This window comes from Lepisma saccharinum, chromosome 29, assembly GCF_977018435.1.
Source record: "Lepisma saccharinum chromosome 29, izLepSacc3.1, whole genome shotgun sequence".
Classification (NCBI taxonomy): domain Eukaryota; kingdom Metazoa; phylum Arthropoda; class Insecta; order Zygentoma; family Lepismatidae; genus Lepisma; species Lepisma saccharinum.
Window position 1 is genome coordinate 46,193,823 of NC_139257.1, and position 21,377 is coordinate 46,215,199.

The 21,377-nt window shown below is 38.6% G+C and overlaps 2 protein-coding genes across 5 annotated transcripts in view; both read left to right on the forward strand.

Moving 5' to 3' along the window:
* LOC145981341 (ABC transporter G family member 23-like) overlaps window positions 1-5,551 on the forward strand; it is a 27,042-nt gene extending 21,491 nt beyond the window's left edge. The window contains exons 9-10 of one of the 4 annotated variants that reach the window (XM_083114558.1): window positions 2,878-3,070; window positions 5,437-5,551. In XM_083114558.1, coding sequence (XP_082970684.1) covers window positions 2,878-3,070; window positions 5,437-5,451 — 208 coding nt within the window. In that variant the 3' untranslated portion in view covers window positions 5,452-5,551. Of the gene's footprint in view, window positions 1-1,192; window positions 1,237-2,877; window positions 3,071-5,410 lie in introns of those variants that run through there. The other 3 variants (XM_083114557.1, XM_083114560.1, XM_083114559.1) reach the window with 3 other exon arrangements.
* Window positions 5,466-19,832, forward strand: LOC145981482 (ABC transporter G family member 20-like). The gene is made up of 6 exons (XM_083114712.1): window positions 5,466-5,598; window positions 9,855-9,925; window positions 12,563-12,651; window positions 15,090-15,266; window positions 18,263-18,349; window positions 19,618-19,832. The coding sequence occupies exons 1-6, from the start codon at window positions 5,590-5,592 to the stop codon at window positions 19,830-19,832; spliced, it is 648 nt and encodes a 215-aa protein (XP_082970838.1). The 5' UTR covers window positions 5,466-5,589.
* The last annotated feature ends 1,545 nt before the right edge of the window (window positions 19,833-21,377 follow it).

A 21,377-nucleotide genomic window follows, 5' to 3' on the forward strand; every position in this document is an offset into this window, starting at 1 on the left:
TCTGGGGGGTAAAGGTGACCAGGGGCATGGTGCTGATCACATCACCCCTACCTTCGGCCGTGACCAAGGAAGTGTGGGGCCCACAGGGGAGCACTTTACTTTTACTTACATTGCTGCTTATTCTTGAAGATGACAAGAAGAGGTCAAGCTGATCCTGTACATTGCATTGTATCATTAATGCACATAGGGGTGTTTGGGCAGGGCCCATCAGGCTCTGTATGCAGTAGTGTATTCTGAATAAAGGCGAGGCAAGTGCCACTTGCACAGAATGTTTTCATGTATTTTTCTGCTTTCTGCATGCTCTATGATAGAATTTTCAAAATTCTGAAGTCATGGTTCCATTTCACTTATAATGTTTCCATGCTTCCTTGTCAACTGCATTGGTTGGTAACACTTTACTATAGGAGTGACAGATTTCTTACTTTTTACAGGAGAAAGTACTTACACAAATCATTTTCTCTAGCGTTGTGGAAGTTCGTGAATGTAGTTTTGATCCATTTTAATGCGAATACATGTTGTTTTCTGCGAAAATCTCTGTCCGACACACTGTTTCTGCTGCCGCCATTTGCTTTCTGCACGAGAGCACAATGTTCCGTGTGTTAGATGACATAAACCCCGTAGTCAGTGTTTCAAACTCGCCGTGTTTTCACTAGAACATGACGTGTAGAGTATTTTTAATTTTTTTTTTTTAACTATGCTTGCCTAACCTAACCCAACCTTACCTTACGGAAAATGGTTTGTGGGGCTAACGTGAATGGTTTTGGGGGCTAGCGTGAATGGTTTTGGGGGCTAGCGTGAATGGTTTGTGGGGCTAACATCAATGGTTTGCGAGGTATTACCATAATTTCAAATCCGGGCACGAAAGTAGGTATTTTCCGGTGAACAAGGTTGCAACACTGCATAAATCGACTAAACACTTTCACAACGTGCGATGAACCAGTACGCTATCGCCATAATGTGTGTTACAGAATCGAAATAACGAATAACAGTAAGTACTCGTAAATGTATGAAATAGACATTATTTTCGTTAGAAATTTATTATTTCACCTAAAGAAATGTTCCGCATTCCAGAATAGTACGTTAGCAATGTAAAAAAGTGCGAAATAAATTATTTATAAGTGGTGCCCATATAGTAAAGTAGTACCCACTGGTTCTTTGTTGAGGAAAAATGCAATTCTCTCTCTCTTTGTAGGAGCCTGTGCCTGTAAGCTTGCCCAGAGCCGTGGACAGCAAAACTAGAGATGAAGAAAACACTTTTGCCCTCCTAACTATGGGTATCTGCAAGAGTTGCAAACTCTATGCTAACTTCTACAAGAATGGTTGTTTCTGTGCCATAGAAGTGTCAGTAGATCTTCGTATTCTTTCTTTGTGCTGAGAAATAAACCGTAAATCCATGAACATGGGCTGTGTAGTTTCTAGGGAAGGGATTTTAAGGTGCAAAATTATGGTCGAGAAAGAGAAGAAAAGGTTCTGAAAATGTTTTCAAAAAGGTGCTGATAAAATGCCTTTATTCAATGCTCTCTTTTCCTGCGCCTTCTGTGTATAATGCGCACGGACCGCAGAGAGAACTGTGCTTCTGCCGAATACGTTTTGTTGAGGTTTGTTTTTTCTCTCGCGGGTTTTGCTACATTATCTTGAGAACTATTGGGGTTGCAATGATTATATCATACCATTTTATAGCTCTCGTTCTGCTCTACAAAATGAGACTAAGGGATTTTATATAGCTGCTCAAGAAGAGTGAAAATCATTTATTTTTGTGTCCAATTTGTTTAACAAAACATGAAAGAAAAGGAAGTTAAAAGGGTGCTGAAGCATCAAAGAGGAGGTAAAAAGGGCATAAATGTGCTAATCTCATGAAAAGGTGCAACAAAGTGTGTTCATTTTACTTCATCTCATGTCCTAAAATGCATATCTCAACGATCGGTGTGAAAACAGCTATTCCCTAGTAATTCCAGTGACGTGGGTTTATAGCATGCAACATTGTAGTACGTTAGGGAGGGAGCAAACTGTGGCATTTAATTAAATTTTGCATTACTCTCCTTCCCCTCCCCACACCAGGGTTGCCCTGGGTGCTCATTTATTAGGGGCTGAGCGAGATTGCAGATTTTGACTTGCACTTGTTGTCACGTATAAAATGCCCGTTCTTTTTGTAGTCTCGTCAGTTGGATTGTCTATGTTATGTCATTGAGAATGTTGAGTGCTTAACTTTAGCATTTTTTTTAAATGTTCATATAGTGGAGTATAGTGATTGTAGTTAAATCACATTTAAGCGAATTATGACTTTTGTTGTTGTACTGTTTCTTATCTTTACTTTGGTTGTTGTTAACAGAACTTACACCGATGACCACCTACCTAATGTGCTATCACATTATGTCCTCAATCCCAGCATTGTTTGATGAACCGTGTGCTGTGAAACATTATCCTGGTCACCACTGTTGTACCTGTGGGCAATTTCTCTCACTATGACCCTGCAGTCGCTCAGAACAATGCATGACAAACTCCGTTGGCCTCTGGCACCAATGAGCTGCTGTCGATTCACTGCTGGACGACATGTCGTTGTTTGCCCATCATTGCACCACTTTCAATACATGCTTATAACAGGGGCACAAGAGCAGCCAGCAAGCCATGCCGTTTCAGAGATGCTGGTACCGATGCGCCGTGCCATGACAATTTGATGTCTATCAAACTGGGAGAGATCGGCCACTTTTCCCATTCTGACGTCTGAGACACTACTAACAGTGAGTCTGTGGACCTGCCCAATATATAGCATGCTGCCAGCATGTCACGTGATACTCTCCGTGCTCGAGGCATGCTAAATGTTCCCGGGTTGGGGTGGTCATAATGTAATGGCTCATCGGAATTTTTCTTTATCTTCAGATTTATTCTCTTTGCACTTGGCTTGCCAGCTGTCCAAGTTACACTGTTCTGTGTCGCAATTGGTGGTGATCCAAAATATGTTGTGTTTACAATTGTGAATAATGATGCATCTGAACATCAGTGCCAACGTAGTCCATGGAAATACTACAGCTGCTGGTACATTTCCCAGCTTAAAGAACTCCATGATCGAGTGGTAAGTTCATTTATTGATTCTTTGGTGAAAGAGCAGTTTAATGTACCAGTCTGTGTATAGTCTGGTAGCCAGGGCATGACCTCAAATAAAAACAACCTTTTTACATAGCACAAACATAATATTAACAATAACTAAATCAGAAACAATTGTAATGCAATACAGGAAGTAAACATACACATAAGCAAGTGATTTCTCTCCTTCCTACAATTTTAAACAGATTTTTCGAATATTAAAATGTTCGTTAGTGATGTCACAAAATCTATATCTGATGTTCGAATATCAGCTGAAATTAGTATACTAGAATCCAAGGGCGCCCGCAGGGCTGGGATGGGGTGAAGCACTTGCCCCCCCCCCCCCCGCGTGATTTCTGGAAAAAGTTAATGTAATTCGAATGTTGAAATTGTAACGATATTTTTATAAAAAAAAATATTATTTTCTGTGACTTCCAGGCTGTAAGTTACAGCAATTATTCCTATTATTATTATTTTAAGCAGGGTTATATTTAAGCTTATAGTCTATTTTACACTGATTATCTAACTATAAAAAACAGCTTTTTGTTACTATACAGTTCTGCAAATTGCATATAGATATACAGAATATGGAAATTACAAATTTATGTAATTTTTAAAAAAACATTAGTAGTAGTAGTAACAATGACAACAAATGAGCAACAATAAAAGTAGTAATAATAGCAATGATGATGATGATGATAATAATAATAACAATAATGATGGCCACGGTGGCTCTGTCGGTAAAGTGTCTGACTACCATGCTAAAGGTCCCGGGTTCGATCCCTGACCGGTTCAAATCCGGGAACTTTTCTAACGTTGGAAGCGGCCCCGGCATCCACCCAGCATCAAATGACATGGGTACCTGGGGGAAACCCTGGGGGTAAAGGCAGTTAGGGGCATGATGCTGATCACATCACCCCCACTCACGACCGGATCAAGAGAGTGTTGGACGTGGTGCTAAGCACAGGGGAGCACTTTACTTTTTTAAACTTTATAATAACAATAATAATAAACGTTGCTATGACCCAGCCCCTTAGAAAAAAATGCGGTCACCCTTGCTAGAATCAGCAAAACCCTCATATTTAAAATGATTCTAATACTCAGTTTCCTAATTTGAGATCTTAATAAAATAGGTCATGTTGTTCATTTTCAGTAATTATGTCCTAGGAATTATTGGTTCTACTTTGTATTCATGTAATGCTTTCATATTCCTCCATTTTATTCATAACTCGAACACATCATAGGTGGAAAATGGTCAGTAATGTCAGTAAAAGTCAGATTTTTCATCTTGATCCTTAATATATCAGTCTTTTTAAATATTGGTCAGTAAAGTAAAGGCTGTTCTTTATTCTTTTGACTGCAATTCATGATTGCATTTTTGGAGGAAGAGGGATATATATATAAATGACAACTTTTCAGTAATATGACTGATTTTTTTTTTTTTTTTTCATTTTATGTAATGATAAGACATTCTTTATGTAATTTTTCCTAACAACGTACCACAATTATGAAAACCATTCCTGAACATTGAGTCTCCATGCTTTCTGAAAAAATATATATTCTGGTCTGAAGGTGTTTTTTTTTTTTTTCTGGTTCTCATCTTTTTTACCAATTCGTTTCTAAGTGACTTTTTTCAGTTCATTGACTTTTTGTATAAAATGAAAACATTGTCTTCATGAAATTATAGCTTGATGTTTCAATAAAAAAAATGTGCCATGACTAGCTTTGGTGATGTTGAATGCCAGATATTGTTTTGTCAATAGAATTCCTGTTTCACTTTTAGTGATAGGCTGTACTGAAATTGGTCAGTAATTAGTCGGTATTTGGTCAGTTAAATCAATAATTTGGACCATTGACTAGTTTCCACCCCTGGCAGATGAATAACTGCAGTTGTTTTAAATCTCTCAAGACAATTATAATTAGACAAATACAGATAATCATAACATTTCCGTCTGAAATGATTGGAAATGCTATTGTGTGTTTCAGTTAAAAGTTGTGTGACACCAGAGTTAATTCAAAAAATTATCAGATTAAATTGCCTGCTACATCACATCACTAATATCAGTGATACAGTGGTATGCATGCCTTAGCTTCCAGAAATGGCTGGCCTTTCTATCAATCTGATCATGGCATACCTTTTATACCTTTTAACCTTTTTTTTAAAAAAAATAATTTTAACTATGTTGTAACCTTTTTTCCCTTACTTCCCATTCCTGATGTACGATCACGGCCAATCTGAAAATTATGAATACCAACAAAAGAAAGGTATGTAAAATACAAATTAGTCGTGTTGAATGGAATGCTATGAATAATTGAATCCCCTTGATAGGTATTCAAGGATTTTTTTTGAATCAGCAGTGGATGATGTAAATTCTGGCGTATCAGCTGCTGCCATCCTCATAGGGAAGAAATTCACAGAAACTTTTGAGAAACTAACAGCAAACCCAGCTATGCCTGCAGCAATTTGGTTACTTCATCTCAAGGACTTACAGATCACAGTGACAATGGATGATACAGGTATTATTTGGTTTTTCTCTTACTGTTCGTAATTCAACGTAGCAACATTTGACTATGCATATATATGAAGGAAGTTTCTGTCCTTAACATTTAGCGGACAGAGCCTCGCGCGGCTGGTAAACCTCTGTGGCTTGGACCTTTTCAAACGCATGCTTTTCAAACTTACCGTGAAGTACAAAAAATAATCATAGCTTGGGAACTAATTGCCATAGAAAGATGAAATTGATTTTGTTTTCTTTGTTAAAGACAGTTTTTAGCAGAGGTAAAATTTATACATTATGCCTCCAAATGATTAGTGTTAAAGAAAGAAGAAAAATAAGAAAATTGTGCCCCCCCCCCTCAATAAACCGAAGTGAATGGGGAAAAATGTGGAATGTAGCAGTGGTACATTCCTAAAATCATGCAAAGTTTGGTTGAAATCAGACTGATTATTTCTTGATAAAAAAGAAAAAGAATTATAATATTATATGTGTTGCCAGCTTCAGGACAATGTCCCTACAGCATTGGTCCTATGGATGCTGGATGGACCACATTTAGAGGAAAGCGCAACAAAAGACCACTCTGTGAGAATATATGTAATACCCGTGCTGCAATTTTGAAAAGAAAACTGAAATTTCGGGGTTTGAAAATTTTGCATAATTACGGAAAATTTCGCAATTTAGGCCTTTGCCCGTGCTTCCCCCCTGGACCTATAATTTTCGGATGTTACTTAAAATGTTGCTTTTTACTCATTCTTACATTTAGATTTTAAATTGTTAAAATAGATGTAGTGGTTGAGGAGTTACAACCATTTATCTTCAATTCATTCCATAATAACAAAAGGGAAACAAAGGGATTTTTCAAACTGCACTTGTTAACAGGAGATACGGCCTAAAACAGGTGCCAGGCCCACAGTACTGAAGCCAAAACTTATTTTATAAGTAAATAAATAAATACATAAAATAAAATAAAAATCAATGTCAATTTTATGGTATTGTCCCTTGCTTCCTTGTTTAGGCTCTCGTTGTTAGGTCTAATAAGATAATTAGACTGCCAGTGATTCTGGAAATGTGAATTAGCTCTGAAAGCAAAAAAGGTTGGCCACCACTGCTCTACATCGTCATCATCATCATCATCCTCCGCCGTTTCCTGCCTCTGACTGGGTCGGCATAGAATTCAAGCCAAGCGTCTCCATTTTTTCCTGGTCTTCCACCTCTCCTCTCTTTCCACGGTGTTCCAATCTTTTCCTCTTCTCATAACACTCTCCACTATCTGCTCTTTCCACCGACATCTTGGTCTCCCCTTGGCATTCCCACTCCTTCTGCATTGTAAGCTCTTATTGGTAGTATTTCTGCATGCATCCTCTTCCGAACCATCTCATCTGTACCTGATCTATCCTGTCCTGAAGCTTCACCACCCCCACTGTCTGTCGGATCTTCTCATTCCTTATTCTATCCCTTCTAGTCTTCCCCAATATACTCGTTAACAATTTCATCTTTACTGTCTGCATCTTTCTTTTGTCTCTCTCTGTCATTGTCACACTCTACACTCAACCTGAAGAACAATAATTCTAATCTGCCAGAGCTGTAGTGGCTTCTATCTGGCCAAAACCAAAACCCCCTTGAACCTCAAAATCAACAATCGTCGCACACTCACCTCAATCTTAGATTTTACTATTGCCACCTACACCAAGTGGCCACGGTGGCTCAGTCGGTAACACGTCTGACTACCATGCTAAAGGTCCCGGGTTCGATCCCCGGCTGGTTCTAACGATGGACGCGCCCACCCAGCGTCGAATAACATGGGTACCTGGGGGAAACCCTGGGGGGTAAAGGCAGTCAGGGGCGTGATGCTGATCACATCACCCCCACTCTCGACTAGATCAAGAAAGTGTGGGGCATTACCCCCACACCCCCTATACGCCTTCATGGCATGGTGCTATGCACAGGGGAGCACTTTGCCTTTTTTTTTTTAACCTACACCAACAACGACAACACTAACTTCAGTGACTGTTTCCAAGTAACAGTTATTCCCCATCAACCAACACATGCCTTCAGAAATGCTGGGAAATGTCCTACATATCATCTATGTACATTACTATAGATCCTGATCTCATCCAATCGGCAACCACCACAACTTACACCCACCCCTTGCTACTGATGTTCCTGGTTTTGAATCCGTTCTAGGACATGGGTGTTCTTTGTGAATGCAACTTTGCCAGTTTCACCTAATCACCATTTATCCTCATTGTTGCAATTAGCCAAAAGTGGAAGAAAAGTGACTTAAAAGAACCAAATCAATCAGTAAAATATGTCCCACCACTCCGATCCCAGACACATTTCTGACATTTTCCAACCCATCCACTATCCAACGAACAGTCAAACATTGGTGAAAGTTCTTTTTGTCTAATGCCTGTGGCTATCTTCTCCCATGTGGCTTCACTGCAGTATGATGGCATCTTTTCCTCTTCAGTACACATGCAATCAGGCTGCAAAATATAGAAATTATTTTTGTGTGGTAAGCATTTACCGCTTCCTTCCATATATATGCACTGTAAATTTACTGTGAATTATTTTTGTTCTGTATTTTGACAAAAGGTTCTTCATTTTGAGACAGTGTGTATTCCCGGTCTCAGAAATCTCCTACAACTGCTGGGGGTTCGACGTGCTGACCCCACGTCACCCTATTAACGGTTGAAGTTTTTCACATCTCTAGGTAGGATTTTGGGAGGGAGACAGGCAGATGGGAGATCGACCTAGGCCCTTCATGGGCTGTCGAGCTAATTTTTGTATTATTATTATTTTTACAGTGTGTATTGTTTTTATGCTTATAGTAACTGAGTATACATGGTACATGTAAGGATTTTGTAAAAGATGTTAAATTGATTTTTGTATTGGGAAATATCTTTAATTATTGTAATGTGCAAATATGAATGCTCTTTTTTTGGCATTTGTTCAGCAGAATGAATGATCCATTACAGCATGAGGAAATTACAATAAATATTCTTTCAAAATATTCTTACATTTTTTTTTCAGATAAACAATCTGAATTTTACGTTAAAGAAGTTTTATTGAAAGCATATCACTATCTTATGTTGGAAATAGCAAATAAATTTAACATACCAAATAGTACTGTGAATAATGCACAACCAATATCTGTAAGTATTTTTGCATCTGTGGTATTAACTATTTTATCATTTGTGCTACACCATGTAATTAGCAATCCATTTTGTTATTAAGATTCTGGTGCAGCAGTCCCAAGTTTCATTCTTGGTCTTTAGTTAGGGTGATTGTCCCAGTAATAGGCATTTCAAAAATTGAATGTGCCATTTTCTTGACATTTTTTAACTACCTTCATGGTTCAATGGCTATTTAAGGCCATCCAATAATGTTGATGTTGTGGTGATGGAATTTGTTATGCCAATCATACATAGGCCTTGTCCGATGTTGGAAGAAACATTAGAGAATGAACGTCCAGATGTTAAAAAGTAATAATTTCAGCAGTATCTTTGCATGAGGCAGGTCTGTAGTTCACCCAGCCTTTAATAAATGAGCACATGGAGAGTTAAAGGTGGCTGGAGCATGGTGCTCATCACATCACCTCCAGAAATGGTCAAGATTGTGAATGTGTGGGGACTACCTCCACATCCTTTCATGTGCCTTCATGGAATGTTGCAATGTGCAGGGGTAACTTTACTTTTTTGTACCTGATTCTAAAAAAGTAACACCATCTAACGCAATAAACAATCAATTAGCACACTGTGTGAATTATTGGGATAAAGTATGTCAATTATTATGAAACATATTAAACATCTAATACAAATTTGTATATGACTGTCGGTTGTAATGACCTAAGGAAAATATGATTAATTTAGCTGGTTATTAAATCTCAACTGGGACAAGTACAGTGTATTGGTAATGTAGCAGATTTCACAGTTTGAGCATTTAATGCTGAGAACTTAAATGTGGTCTTGTACTGAATTAATGGGTCAGTTTTCCTGTTCTTAGGATTTTCTTTTCTTTGACATATTAGTTCATCAGATGTATAATGTAAAAGCAAATATGATATGTTCAAAGAACTTGCCAACATTTTCCGCCATTGTTGATTTTAAGAAAACTCCACACTGAATAGTAATCTTGTGTGGTTATATCATTAACTGACCATGTGTGTTGCAGGGATTTTTAGAAACATTTTTGAGAGCAATTGCAGATGTGTTGTAAAATTTAAAAAGTTGCGACTCCAAGTCTTTATATTTGATGATTAAATTCGTATTCTAGTTCACTGGAACCAGTCATGGAAATGATACAGTGACATTCAGAGATTTCATAGCTCCAGGTGTTATGGCAAGGTAAGGTTGTTTGTAATGCTAGGAGGTAGAGAGGGAGGTGATTAATTCGTCAATATTGCAACACTGGGTATAGCTACTTGTTGCATCAAATGTAATACGTCACTACCGCTATTTTGCAGCCTCTGCTTCACTATTAATTTATGATGGTTGGTTACACATCACATTGCACAGTATGGCCACAGGAATTTGAGCCACCTCTTCCCGGATCTGATGACCGTGGTAGCTCAGTCGGTAACGCGTCTGACTACCATGCTAAAGGTCCCGGGTTCGATCCCCGGCCGGTTCAAATCCAGGAACTTTTCTAACGTTGGAAGCGGCCCCGGCACCCACCCAGCGTCGAATAACATGGGTACCTGGGGGAAACCCTGGGGGTAAAGGCAGTCAGGGGCATGGTGCTGATCACATCACCCCCACTCACGACCGGATCAAGAAAGTGTGGGGCGTTACCCCCGCACCCCCTATACGCCTTCATGGCATGGTGCTAAGCACAGGGGAACACTTTACCTTTTTTTTTTACCTTTACCTTCTCGGATCTGATCTTTAGAATCCATTTCCTCGAAGTTCTTAACCCATGTTGTGATGGCATGGGCAGAAGGCACCAGATCATGACGTGGAATATTGAAATGTTTCAGAAATGCACCCTGTGCGGACACGTAACTATCATTGTTTCTGTAATACTCCTTTACAGAGAAGACGTACTGAGCATTCTTCCACAACTTCATCATAACTCAATGGTAAAGCAGGAGCTGCTAGACGATAGTAGTCACTTGTTAACTCTGTCACAACAACTAGCTATATCCAGTGTTGAAAAATTGCCCAATTCATTGCCACACCCTGTATAAGAGACATATAACTTCTAAAGGCTTTACACGAGATATGTTTTAGAATTTTAGAATTGACAGCCACCTCAGTGGTTGAGTGCATTTATCAACTAAAGGTTAAAAGATTAAAAATCAGTAACTTACGTCTGTGAGCATGAAATTGGTCAAACAACGTTTCGAAGGTTATACTACCTCCTTCTTCAGGTTGTTGCGATGTTTTCAGACACCTGACATGGTGCCTTGTCGAGAAAGTGTTGGTTGAGGATTTAGGTCAAAAGGTAGAGGAAAGAACACTTACTAAAAAGATGTTGTAAAATATACATACTTAAAATCGCACAATACTCTATTAAAATAAAGAACGTTCAAAGTTGCTGAAGGCAAACTGCCGATCGGTGCTCAGGGTAGGCGAATGTACGGTGTCAGCTCGTGCTTGGAGAAGGAAAACTCCTCCTCTCCAGCCTTTCCCCAACTGGGGCTCGTGAGTCACCAGTCCAAGGTGAATTCTACTTCCACCTCATGCTCACGCACGTAAGTTACTGATTTTTAATCTTTTAACCTTTAGTTGATATTCGATTGTGAGCAATTCGCACATTATCAGTATGAGTGCATTTAGTGATCAACTCATGAACTTGACCTCAAAGGTTCCAGGTTCAAGTCTCAGCCTAACCCAGGGAACGCAAGCTACCAGTAGCTCATGGGGTCATTTCCAGTAGCTCGTGAGGGTTTGACTAGAATAGACTGCAGATAAGAGAGGCAGTATTTGAGTGAAACTTGCAGAAAGATCTGCTTTTGCCGATAGATGGACATCTTTCTAATATCTGGGACAACCTATTCATCCACCCTAACAAATATTGTGGATGAAAATGACTGTCATCGTTCTCATTAACATGGTAAGAATGATAGTGATTAGGCGCAAGTTTTTAAATTTTACTGTGTTTGTAAGAAAAGTATTTACATGATTTGAACTCTAAGAAATGACAGCCTCTGTATGTTGCAGGAAAATTAAAAATAATAATTTGGCTGTGATTTGTTTCGAATGTTGTTATTTAGTGTCACCTTTCTGCCACTTTTGAATAATGGTGATGATGAGCATGAGATGATATGATGAAATTGATGAAGGGACGCTATCAAAGAAAACACACATGCTCATGCTAAGATTCAAACTTGAGGCCCCTGATGTCTTAGTGATGTAAAAAATGTTTATATAATTTAAAGTTTTTATAAACCAACAAAGAAACATAAAAAAAAACACTTGGTAGCTCGTCATGTATTTTCAAATGTAGGAAGTAGCTCAATGGCTCAGTGAGTTTGGAGACATCTGTGTTCCTTGTGTGTGTAACCCTTTCATCAATTCCATACCCTCATCATTGAAATAGGCCAAAGGTAGTAGAGAAACAACGTAGAATAAGAAATTCTGATATGGTACCTATTGCTGTGCAATAATGGGTTGTCATTATTATATTTATGTACAAGTTATTGAGAAGATATTAAGTTCTACATTCCAACTCTTTTTATTTTGTATTTTATAGAAACCTACTTGTCTGGTGATAATATAAAATATTATTTAAACTGTAGTGAAGCCAGAGACTGGCTTGGTAGCTTGTAGCAGTTGGTAGAAGCACTGCAATTAAATATAAAGGTCATACTTTCGAACGCTGAATGATACATATAATTTTTACTAAATTTTGAATGAAGACACAGACAGAGAAAACATTTGCAATTTCTTCAACACTTTCAGTGCTAGTTTACTTGCAATTCTTAATAAACAGATGAGATTTTCTGAAAATATAAATGTCTGGAATTATTTCTATTTCAGCATAGTATACTTTCTGGCAATTGGTCTTACATCACTCTCATTCATAGTTGAGCAGAACCAGGGTTTGCTAAATCGTTTATATGTGGCAGGTAAGCAAGTTTTTAACAGATATGCACTTTTGTGTGTAAGACATGCATATATATCATGCTTATAACAGGTGCGGCAGTGAAACGGGCGATTTTGAAACCTCCACCAGAGATATAAATTTATTCACAGCGATATCAAACAAATACAACATGAATTTACAATGCTTGCAATTTGTGATGAATGTTTCTGAACAACGTGCACATCTTGCACAGACATGTCACGGCACAAAATGTCCATCACTTGAAAATGACATCACGCAGGTGGCCCCCATTTTCCGCCACACACATGCGAAGTCTTTTACAAAAGTTCGACATCACATCTTGCAGCATTGGCACTGGAATTCGATTAACTTCCTCCCGAATGCGATCCTTCAGGTCCTGGATGGTGTGTGGTGGGTCACAACGGAAGATCTCAGATTTCAAATAACCCCAAAGGAAGAAATCACAAGCCGAAAGGTCAGGGGATCTTGGAGGCCAGGAAATGTCCCCGTTCTTGGAGGTGAGGTGACCAGGAAAGATGTTCTGTAGCACGTTAATGGCAACCCGCGAGGTATGGCATGTGGCCCCGTCTTGTTGGAAGAAAGTGTTTCCAGTTACAGGAAGATCAGCGAGCTGTGGCACTAGGAAATGGTTCAACATGTGAGCATAACGTTCTGTATTCACAGTCACAGCATTGCCGCGAACGTCTTCAAACAAATAAGGCTGCGCGGCCACGTAACTGTCGTTGTTTTTGTAAAATGCCTTCACGGCAAAAGCGCGTTGTTCACCGGTCCACGATGCCATTTCGACTGAACACCGATATCAGTGTCAATGGCAAATGGCAGATGGCACCACTCCCGTTTTCTGCTTGCTTACGTAACTTGCTATTTCCAGGGTTGCCAAATCGCCCGTTTCACTGCCGCACCTGTTAGGAACAGGAGAAAGAAGTGGTGAATAATATTGCTGTGTAAATTTTGAATGTCTTTTCTGAATGTAATGAAGCAGGGTAGGTTTGTAAAAGGTTGGCAATGTGTGTTTTTTGAAGTCTGTTTAATGCACAGACACCAATCAGGACTCATCAAAATGATGCTGCACCTAAGTGGCATGCCACTCGGAAACCAAGCAATGGTCCCATTGTATGTACACATGTACGTGTGGGGGGGGGGCACCCAGTAACATCCTTACTCCCTCACCTTCCCCTTATTTTTAATTGCACTTATTAGGAGTATGACCGCAGTATCTCAGTTGTTAGAGCATCTGGCTACTACATGGAAGACCCAGGGCAGGTGAACTAGGCCAGGAATTTTTAGTCATTTCCCTGTTTATGTATGGCACTATGGCCCACCCAGCCTTAATGTAGTATAAATGAGTACCTGGGGCAGCCTTGGAAAAAGGGGGGTAAAGGTGGCTGGGCATGATACTGATCGGATCATCCCAACTGTGGCTAGATCAAGAATATGTGGAGCTCTATACCTCCACAGTTCCCCATATACCTTCATGGCATGTGTGCACATGCACAGGGGTACCTTTATCTTTTCACCTTACTTATTAGGAGTAGCCTGATATGTAATTTTTGCTGATACCAATTTTCTGCTGATCTGATATAAAGTTATGAAGAATGCCCACAACATACTCCTCTACTTAATTAATGTATGTAACCAGGCGACTTCCACCATAATAAATTATAAATTTTACACTAAATGAAAGACTATTTGGAGATATATCGGTAAAAGTATTGGCAATTTTAGCCATAAACCAGTATGTTGTAATGCTTATATTGGCTGGTACTAATAGATAGAGGCATGCATATTTTGTTTTTGACGAAAATGTGAAATAACACATTGTATTGTACATTTTTCTGAAAGGTGTGAGGTGCATTTTCCCACCCTGTTTTGTCACGAAATGAACTGCAAAATGCGAAATAGGCCCTTAAACACGAAATTTAGAGTTTATTTACCGACGTGATACTTTCTGGAAGACAGAATTATCTTGTGAGTTATGCAATTCGCGGTAAATTGATTAATTCTGCTGTAAATATTTGAGAAGCAAAAATGGACCTCATTATACAGGAATAAACTTATTATTCTGGTGACGACATAATTGTGCTATTAGAAGGGATATGCATATTTTGTGTAGTATATGCAGCTTTTAAATCAAGTGTGGGATTATATTCAAATTTTTAAAACCAAAATGTCATTTTATAAACCACTTTTTCACCGCTATAACAGCAAAATTTTATTTTATTAACCGCTTTTGAACCAGAAATTAACTCTGTTTTTGTGCCGAAACTTTGCTTTTTTATTTACCAAAAATATGTGCCTCTACTAGTAGAGTACTGATTAATTTTTGTCATCCAAAGTACCTTTAAAAACATGGAAGTGACTAGAGCTTAGAGTTTTATGTTTGATTTACACTAATGTAGGAAGTGAGCGTAACTCATAGATGTAACGATTATTTCGCAGGAGTGACAAATGTGGAGATTGCCTTGGCGTATGTTGCTGTATTCATGGTGGTGGTGGTTGCCCAGATAACAGTTGTTCTAATCTTCATATTTTTAATATTCAACGTGTCCATGAGAGGGAACATCATTTCGCTTTTGCTCTTGTTGTTGCTAATAGGCTTGTGTGGAATCTCTTTTGGTGAGTTGATACGCAGTGCATTGATTTTGATTAATCTACATGTAAGCCAGGATTATTAACAAATCAGATAATGTGTACTCGTGACTAGGGATGGCCAGATCCGGATCCTACCGGATCCAAAATCTGGATCTGGTTGGTCCCGGATCCTAAAATTTTCCGGATCCGGATCCGCGGATTAATTATAACACTGTAACTGTAGAACAATTGTATAATTTTTGTATAACATTTCTATCTTGTTAAATTTGTTAAAGGTTTCATCCTGGAATGGAATGTCTCACATTTATGTGTGTTTCCATTTCCAATACATTCGAATGAATACATATTCGTTTCAATGGCATTTACAAAATCACCTCTGACATTTTATGTTAAACAAATAAGATTACTTTTGTGCACGAGTGTGTTAGGCGATGCGTAGCAAATTATTTTAGGAACAACACTTGAAAAAAAATCTTGAAGGACTAACTAATGAAAAATTTCTTTGTAATCGAAGGTCATAATACCTTTTAAGGTGTGGTAATATTATAATGGGATGGAGATAGGAAACTCTCGATCCCGGATCCAAATCCAGATCTGGAACTTTCGGATCTGGATCCGGAACTTTTGAATCCAAATCCGGATCCAGGATTTTCAGATCCGGATCCAGATCTGCAACTTTCGGATCCAGAGGATCCAGATCTGTTTGGCCATCCCTACTCGTGACATGCTACTTTTGTGCTAATGAGTAGTGTCAGAGAAGTCATCTAATATTGATTATTAGAAATTTGAACATTTTATTTGGTGGTAAAGGCTTGTTATGCACCCCACCATTTAGCTCTTCAGCTATACAAATTCCTGAAATAGTTATAGGTCATCTGTAGAAGTACATAATTAGAATAGATACAAAAAAATATACAAAAATGAACTCAAGTTTGGGTTCAAATTTGGTTTATAAAATGATATTCTGGTGTTGCTATCGTGAATAAAATTTCACATTTGATTTTGAAATTTTAGACCTTTCATGTAAAATAAAAATTCCCATCCTAATAGGCATTATCATAATCTACAGGCCATTCGGTTTAGCTTGAGCTCTGGCCTTCAGCTGCGCAGAAGCCTGCCGTCAGTACGAGGATGCAAGAGTTCCACTGAGAACAGAGTTGCTAACTGCCTTAAAAATTACCTATATCCATAATCTGACTTCAGAGCTTATTGGTAGGCGTGTTCGGTACTTACTGTGTATTTTCAAAAAGCGACAGTTTGAAAAGGTGATAGTGCAAGGAAAAGAATGACAGATGATTCTTTTTTGTCAGTGAAACCCTCATTGGTTAAGCCCCTCGGCAAAAGAGTCATCCTCCCTCTCCTCATCTTCCTCTCCGGGGGGGGGGGGGCAGATCGTGTTACCACGAGTAAGGTGATTGTTGACCTGTGTTGCTTAGGGTGTTTTATTCAACGGAAGCTGAGGTGAAAACGAATGAATATCGGAGAAAGCAAAGTGCTTCATAGTCAGAGTTGAGAAATTATCTTAACGTGCATAAGTTTATGAAGAAAGAAGCTGACAGTGGTCTTGTGTTGAACGTGAAACAAGTGCAAAAGCATGTTTCAGCATCTACTGATATGTCAGTAAGTACTTTGAAACGAAAATGATCACAACACAGTAACTGGGAAGGTATTAGTAACGCCTAACAAACCACGCAGAAGAAAGAAATTTAAAGTGATGTGGACGAATTTGACAAGTGTGTTATTCGTAGAACAATTGACGAACTTCACGATCAGGAAGGAGAGCATGCTAGTTTAGATTCGTAAGTATTTTATTTAATGAGAAAACAGCATAAAGCTTTGCCAGTTTAATGTCTAGTAGGATTGTAACTTTCGCGTATTGCAACACTGCTCCTATGAGTCACGTGAGGCCTTCTGCAGACGACAAACATCTCCCGCTTTGCACATGCCAGAGCTCAGGCTAAACCGAATGCGCTGTATAACTGCATCAAAGGTGTGTAATGTTATAAAGTTTGTTAATTTTTAATACTGACCTCCGTGGCAGGGTGGTTAGCATAGTGTGCTGCAATGTCAGGGGTCCCCGGTTCAAATCCCAGCCTGGGCATGGGTGCTTTTGTGAGTGTCTCATCATGTCATCATCACTCATACTTCGTGGTTAGCCAGAAGTGGTAGAAAAACGAAGTAAAATAAACCAAATCAATCAATTATTAATTTTTGAAGAATTTATTTGTCATCCTACATATATTTAAGGATATGACATACCTCACAGGAAAGTGAGTGTCGATAAAACTCTCAAGTAAAAAGCATGATGCAACAGCCCTCAGAGAGCCAGGCCCTACTAAGAGGCTTTTTTATTGGGTGATCCATTATCAGCATATCGAGTCCCATCCATGGGCATCGCCAGAAATTTTCTTACGGGGGATCGAATTGAAGATGTCGAACACCCCCCTCAAAAATATTGTGACACACACCAGTGGCATATGCAGACGTTTGTCAAGGGGGGTTCATTTTTAAAATTATTGCATAATTGGTATTTTAAATTATGTTGTTGTTAATAATAATAATACTAGTAGTAGTAGCAGTAGCAATTTGAGTTTATTTTAACATTCAATAAATTTATTATATGAATAATATAGTTCTTCTTACAACCATGTTTACGTAATAGTTACTTCTAAAATTAGTAGCAGTAACAGCAGCAAACACAGTAGTATAAGAAGCTTCAAAACGTATGAAAGTTACAAATTAGCAGTTTCAGTGTTGCAAATTATGAAAGTTTCGTACCAAATTCGGAAGCACCAAAATTTGGAAGCTCGCACTGGGGATTGAACCCAAGATAACTTGCACCAATGGTGAGTATGCTAATCATTTGGCTCTGTGGGAGTCTGAGTGTCAATAGATAAACTGCAAATTTCATGTTAAAATTTTATTTCACATATTTTTGATTTTCAATGCTTGATCTTCAGCTGTCTTAATTTGAAAAAAAAAAAATTGCCAATTTTACCATTTGCCTTTTATTGTTGCAGGTTTCCTGCTGTCTACCTGCTTTACAACTGAGAGAGAAGCAATTGAAGGAGCACTGGGCAGCTACTACCCAATATTGCTTTTGAGTGGTATGGAGTTGTTCTATAGGAGTATTCATATTAATGAAATAGTGTTTCACATGGATATAGTCTTATGTTGGAAATACGTTTAGGTGATGAAAATAATACACAACTGAAGATAAAGTCCATTGCTATGTTGTGTTTTTATTTTCTTCATTCTGACAGTACAATAAAACTTTAGAAGTGTGTTGATAGTAACTAGCAAGTACAACAATAAATTAAGAATGGGCCGATATGAAATTTTGGCCGATACCTATATAAAATTTAATTTATTGATGCCAATAAGTGATATTCTACTGATCTGATACAAAATTCCAAATGGTTCATTGACCTTCTTAAGGGGGGAGGGACAATTTCCCCTGGTTCTTCTCTCTTGGGCAGCTGCCAATCTCTGTTGCCAGCTTCGCTCTTTTGGAGCCAGATCTGGCTCTTTTGTGCACTCGTTTGGCTGCGAACTGTGACACCCGCCCCTTACCCTACTATGATGCCATCACTGGCTCCAGCTTACATAGACAACTTCTGTCATAAGTATACATTTTGTACGTGACGTGATATTGTTATATTGGCTGCATCGGCCCACCCCCTCTTACATCCCCAGCTACTTTTCTTTATAGCGCCTTGGCTGGCGTGAAGAGGACGTAATATTGTTATCCGGGAATACTTTGTTTTCGATTTCATACGACCATCGGTGGATTATTGAGATGGGTGATGCTGCCAAATCTACATGGCGAAAACTAAGAATAAATTGCTATCACTTTAAAGTTAATGGTAATAACAGCGCCCCCTCATACACACACCCACTCAATTTGACACCTAAAATTACCCCAGGAGGCACTTTATCCAGTTTCGTAAATCTAGCTCCTTGAAAGTTTTCACTCCGTTTATGGTGAAATTTAGCTCTTTTATGTGCATCAGGTTTGGCAACACTGCCAGGATGGCCATAGCAGGCAAAGAGAAAATACATTGGTCTTATGGAAGTATTATTTTATTTGTTCTTTTGGGAATATCAAACTTCCGATGGCATAGAAAAATATATCAACAGAAAAAGCTGAAAAGTACTGCTGACATGAATGTATGTTGCCAGCCTTCAAAGGCAGAACAGTTAGCATAGTACACTATAAATCCAGAGATCTTAGCTTCAAATCCTGGGTAAAGTATGGATACTTAATTGTGTTTTGTTCTTTCACCAATTCACCATTCGTCCTCATTATGAAGAATGTTTTGATTTCTTTTTCATGATGGTTCCAAGACTTCTGCAAAATATATTTATTTTTCAGGTGTGATATGGCCTTCGTCTGCCATGCCAGATGGACTAAGACTTTTCAGTTATGGCTTGCCTTTAACATGCTCCATTAACGGAATGCGGAACATGATTCTTCGTGGTTGGGGTCTCTTGCACCCAGGTGTCTGGGAAGGGTTTGTTGTACCTTTAGTTTGGATATTAATTTTCCTGATCTTTAGTATGATTATTATTAAAATAAGATTTGGATAACTAATTATTGTTTTATTTGGTCTTTTGTAAAAATCAGTGGCATATTTTCCCATGTCACCTGGTTTCCTACCAGCAAAACCAACTTTTTCACATATATACATTACCAAAAAATTTGAAGTAGACTGACTTCTGTTTTTGTTTTACTGTGTTGGTGTTTTATTTCTATTATGTGTAATTAATGTACACAATAAATAAGAATAGTTGCAGTAAACCAGGTCAAATTTTCAGAATACACCACTGGTAGAAATAATAGTTATCTTCAAGGGAGAGGCAGTAAATAGGCTGTAAACAGTCATGGGATAGCTGATAATGGTATTTAGTATTTTCAAAAGGTATCGTTCAATGACAGCACACACTAACTTGATGCTAGATTTTTTTGTATATGAATGCACAGCATAGTATAAGTGGCGACTGTGCTTGAGGAGTGTAGACCAAAAGAGTAGCCTCCTGAGCAAAAAGGGCTGAATATAACGAATGATGATAAAGAAAGTGTTTTTCACATAAAGTGGTCCTCTAGAAACTCATCTTGGCATCAATTTGCTGATGATGAAAAGTTGAACATGAGGTGCAATTTGTCATATGTCTTGAGGTATAGAATAAAAAAAAAGTTCACATACATATGGGCAAATCTGAGCAAAATAATTGTTTAATGCATGACTTATGGTTATGTATAAAGTAAAAATATCGTAATCATCACAAATGTACTAAGTGAACTTAATGATATGCAAGGTGTGGCAGAAAAAGTAATGAGACTTGCAACACTGCGCACGAATTGACAACACTGCTGCCTTCCCCTTCAGATGGCAGTTAGGTTAACCCCTGCCGTTGACTCAGTGCAACTTTGAACTTGCTACAGCTGCTACACGATTGTTGAGAACGTCTGAAGTGAAATTGTATTTGTGAGGTGCATTACGAAAATGGACTGGCAAAACGTTTGAGCAATGTTTTGCCATCAAATTTTGTGGCAAATCGCTACTGTGACTTATAAAAATTTACAAAGGGCTTATGGAAAACATTCCCTATCCAGGTCACAAGTGTTGAGGTGGCAGAAGTCCTTTTTAGAAGGTTGAGATCAAGTGGAAGACGAACCCCATGCGGGAAGACCTTCAACCTCAAAAGCGGACGACAATGTGGAAAGACTGAGGTCTCTTGTTAGGTCAAATCATGGATTGGAGTTGAGAATGATCAGCAGTGAGTTAAATTTGAACCGGTTTACCATCCATCAAATTTAGCACTTGGATGCTGCACCACGACAATGTCCCATGTCACACGGCAGTCTCCATCAATGAATTTTTGGCAGAAAAAGAATTCCTGTGGTTCCTCAGGCCTCATATTTGCCTGATCTCAGTCCCTGTCACTTTTTTTTTATTCCCCTGGCTCAAAAACCAATTAAAAGGGTGCAATTTTGGTACTTTGAATAATGTATGCAGAAGAGCGTAACCGACAAGCTGAAGAGTATTCCAGCACTGCTACACCTCCATCGCTGTGTATCTGCCCAAGGGAACTATTTTGATGGGGATAACCTTGATTTGTAAAGAGAATAAT

Excerpts from the sequence above, each read along its gene's own strand:
- LOC145981482 (XM_083114712.1), top strand. Across the intron at positions 9,926-12,562 it reads GCTCCAGGTGTTATGGCAAG|CATAGTATACTTTCTGGCAA; the intron begins GTAAGGTTGTTT and ends TTTCTATTTCAG. Across the intron at positions 12,652-15,089 it reads AAATCGTTTATATGTGGCAG|GAGTGACAAATGTGGAGATT; the intron begins GTAAGCAAGTTT and ends ATTATTTCGCAG.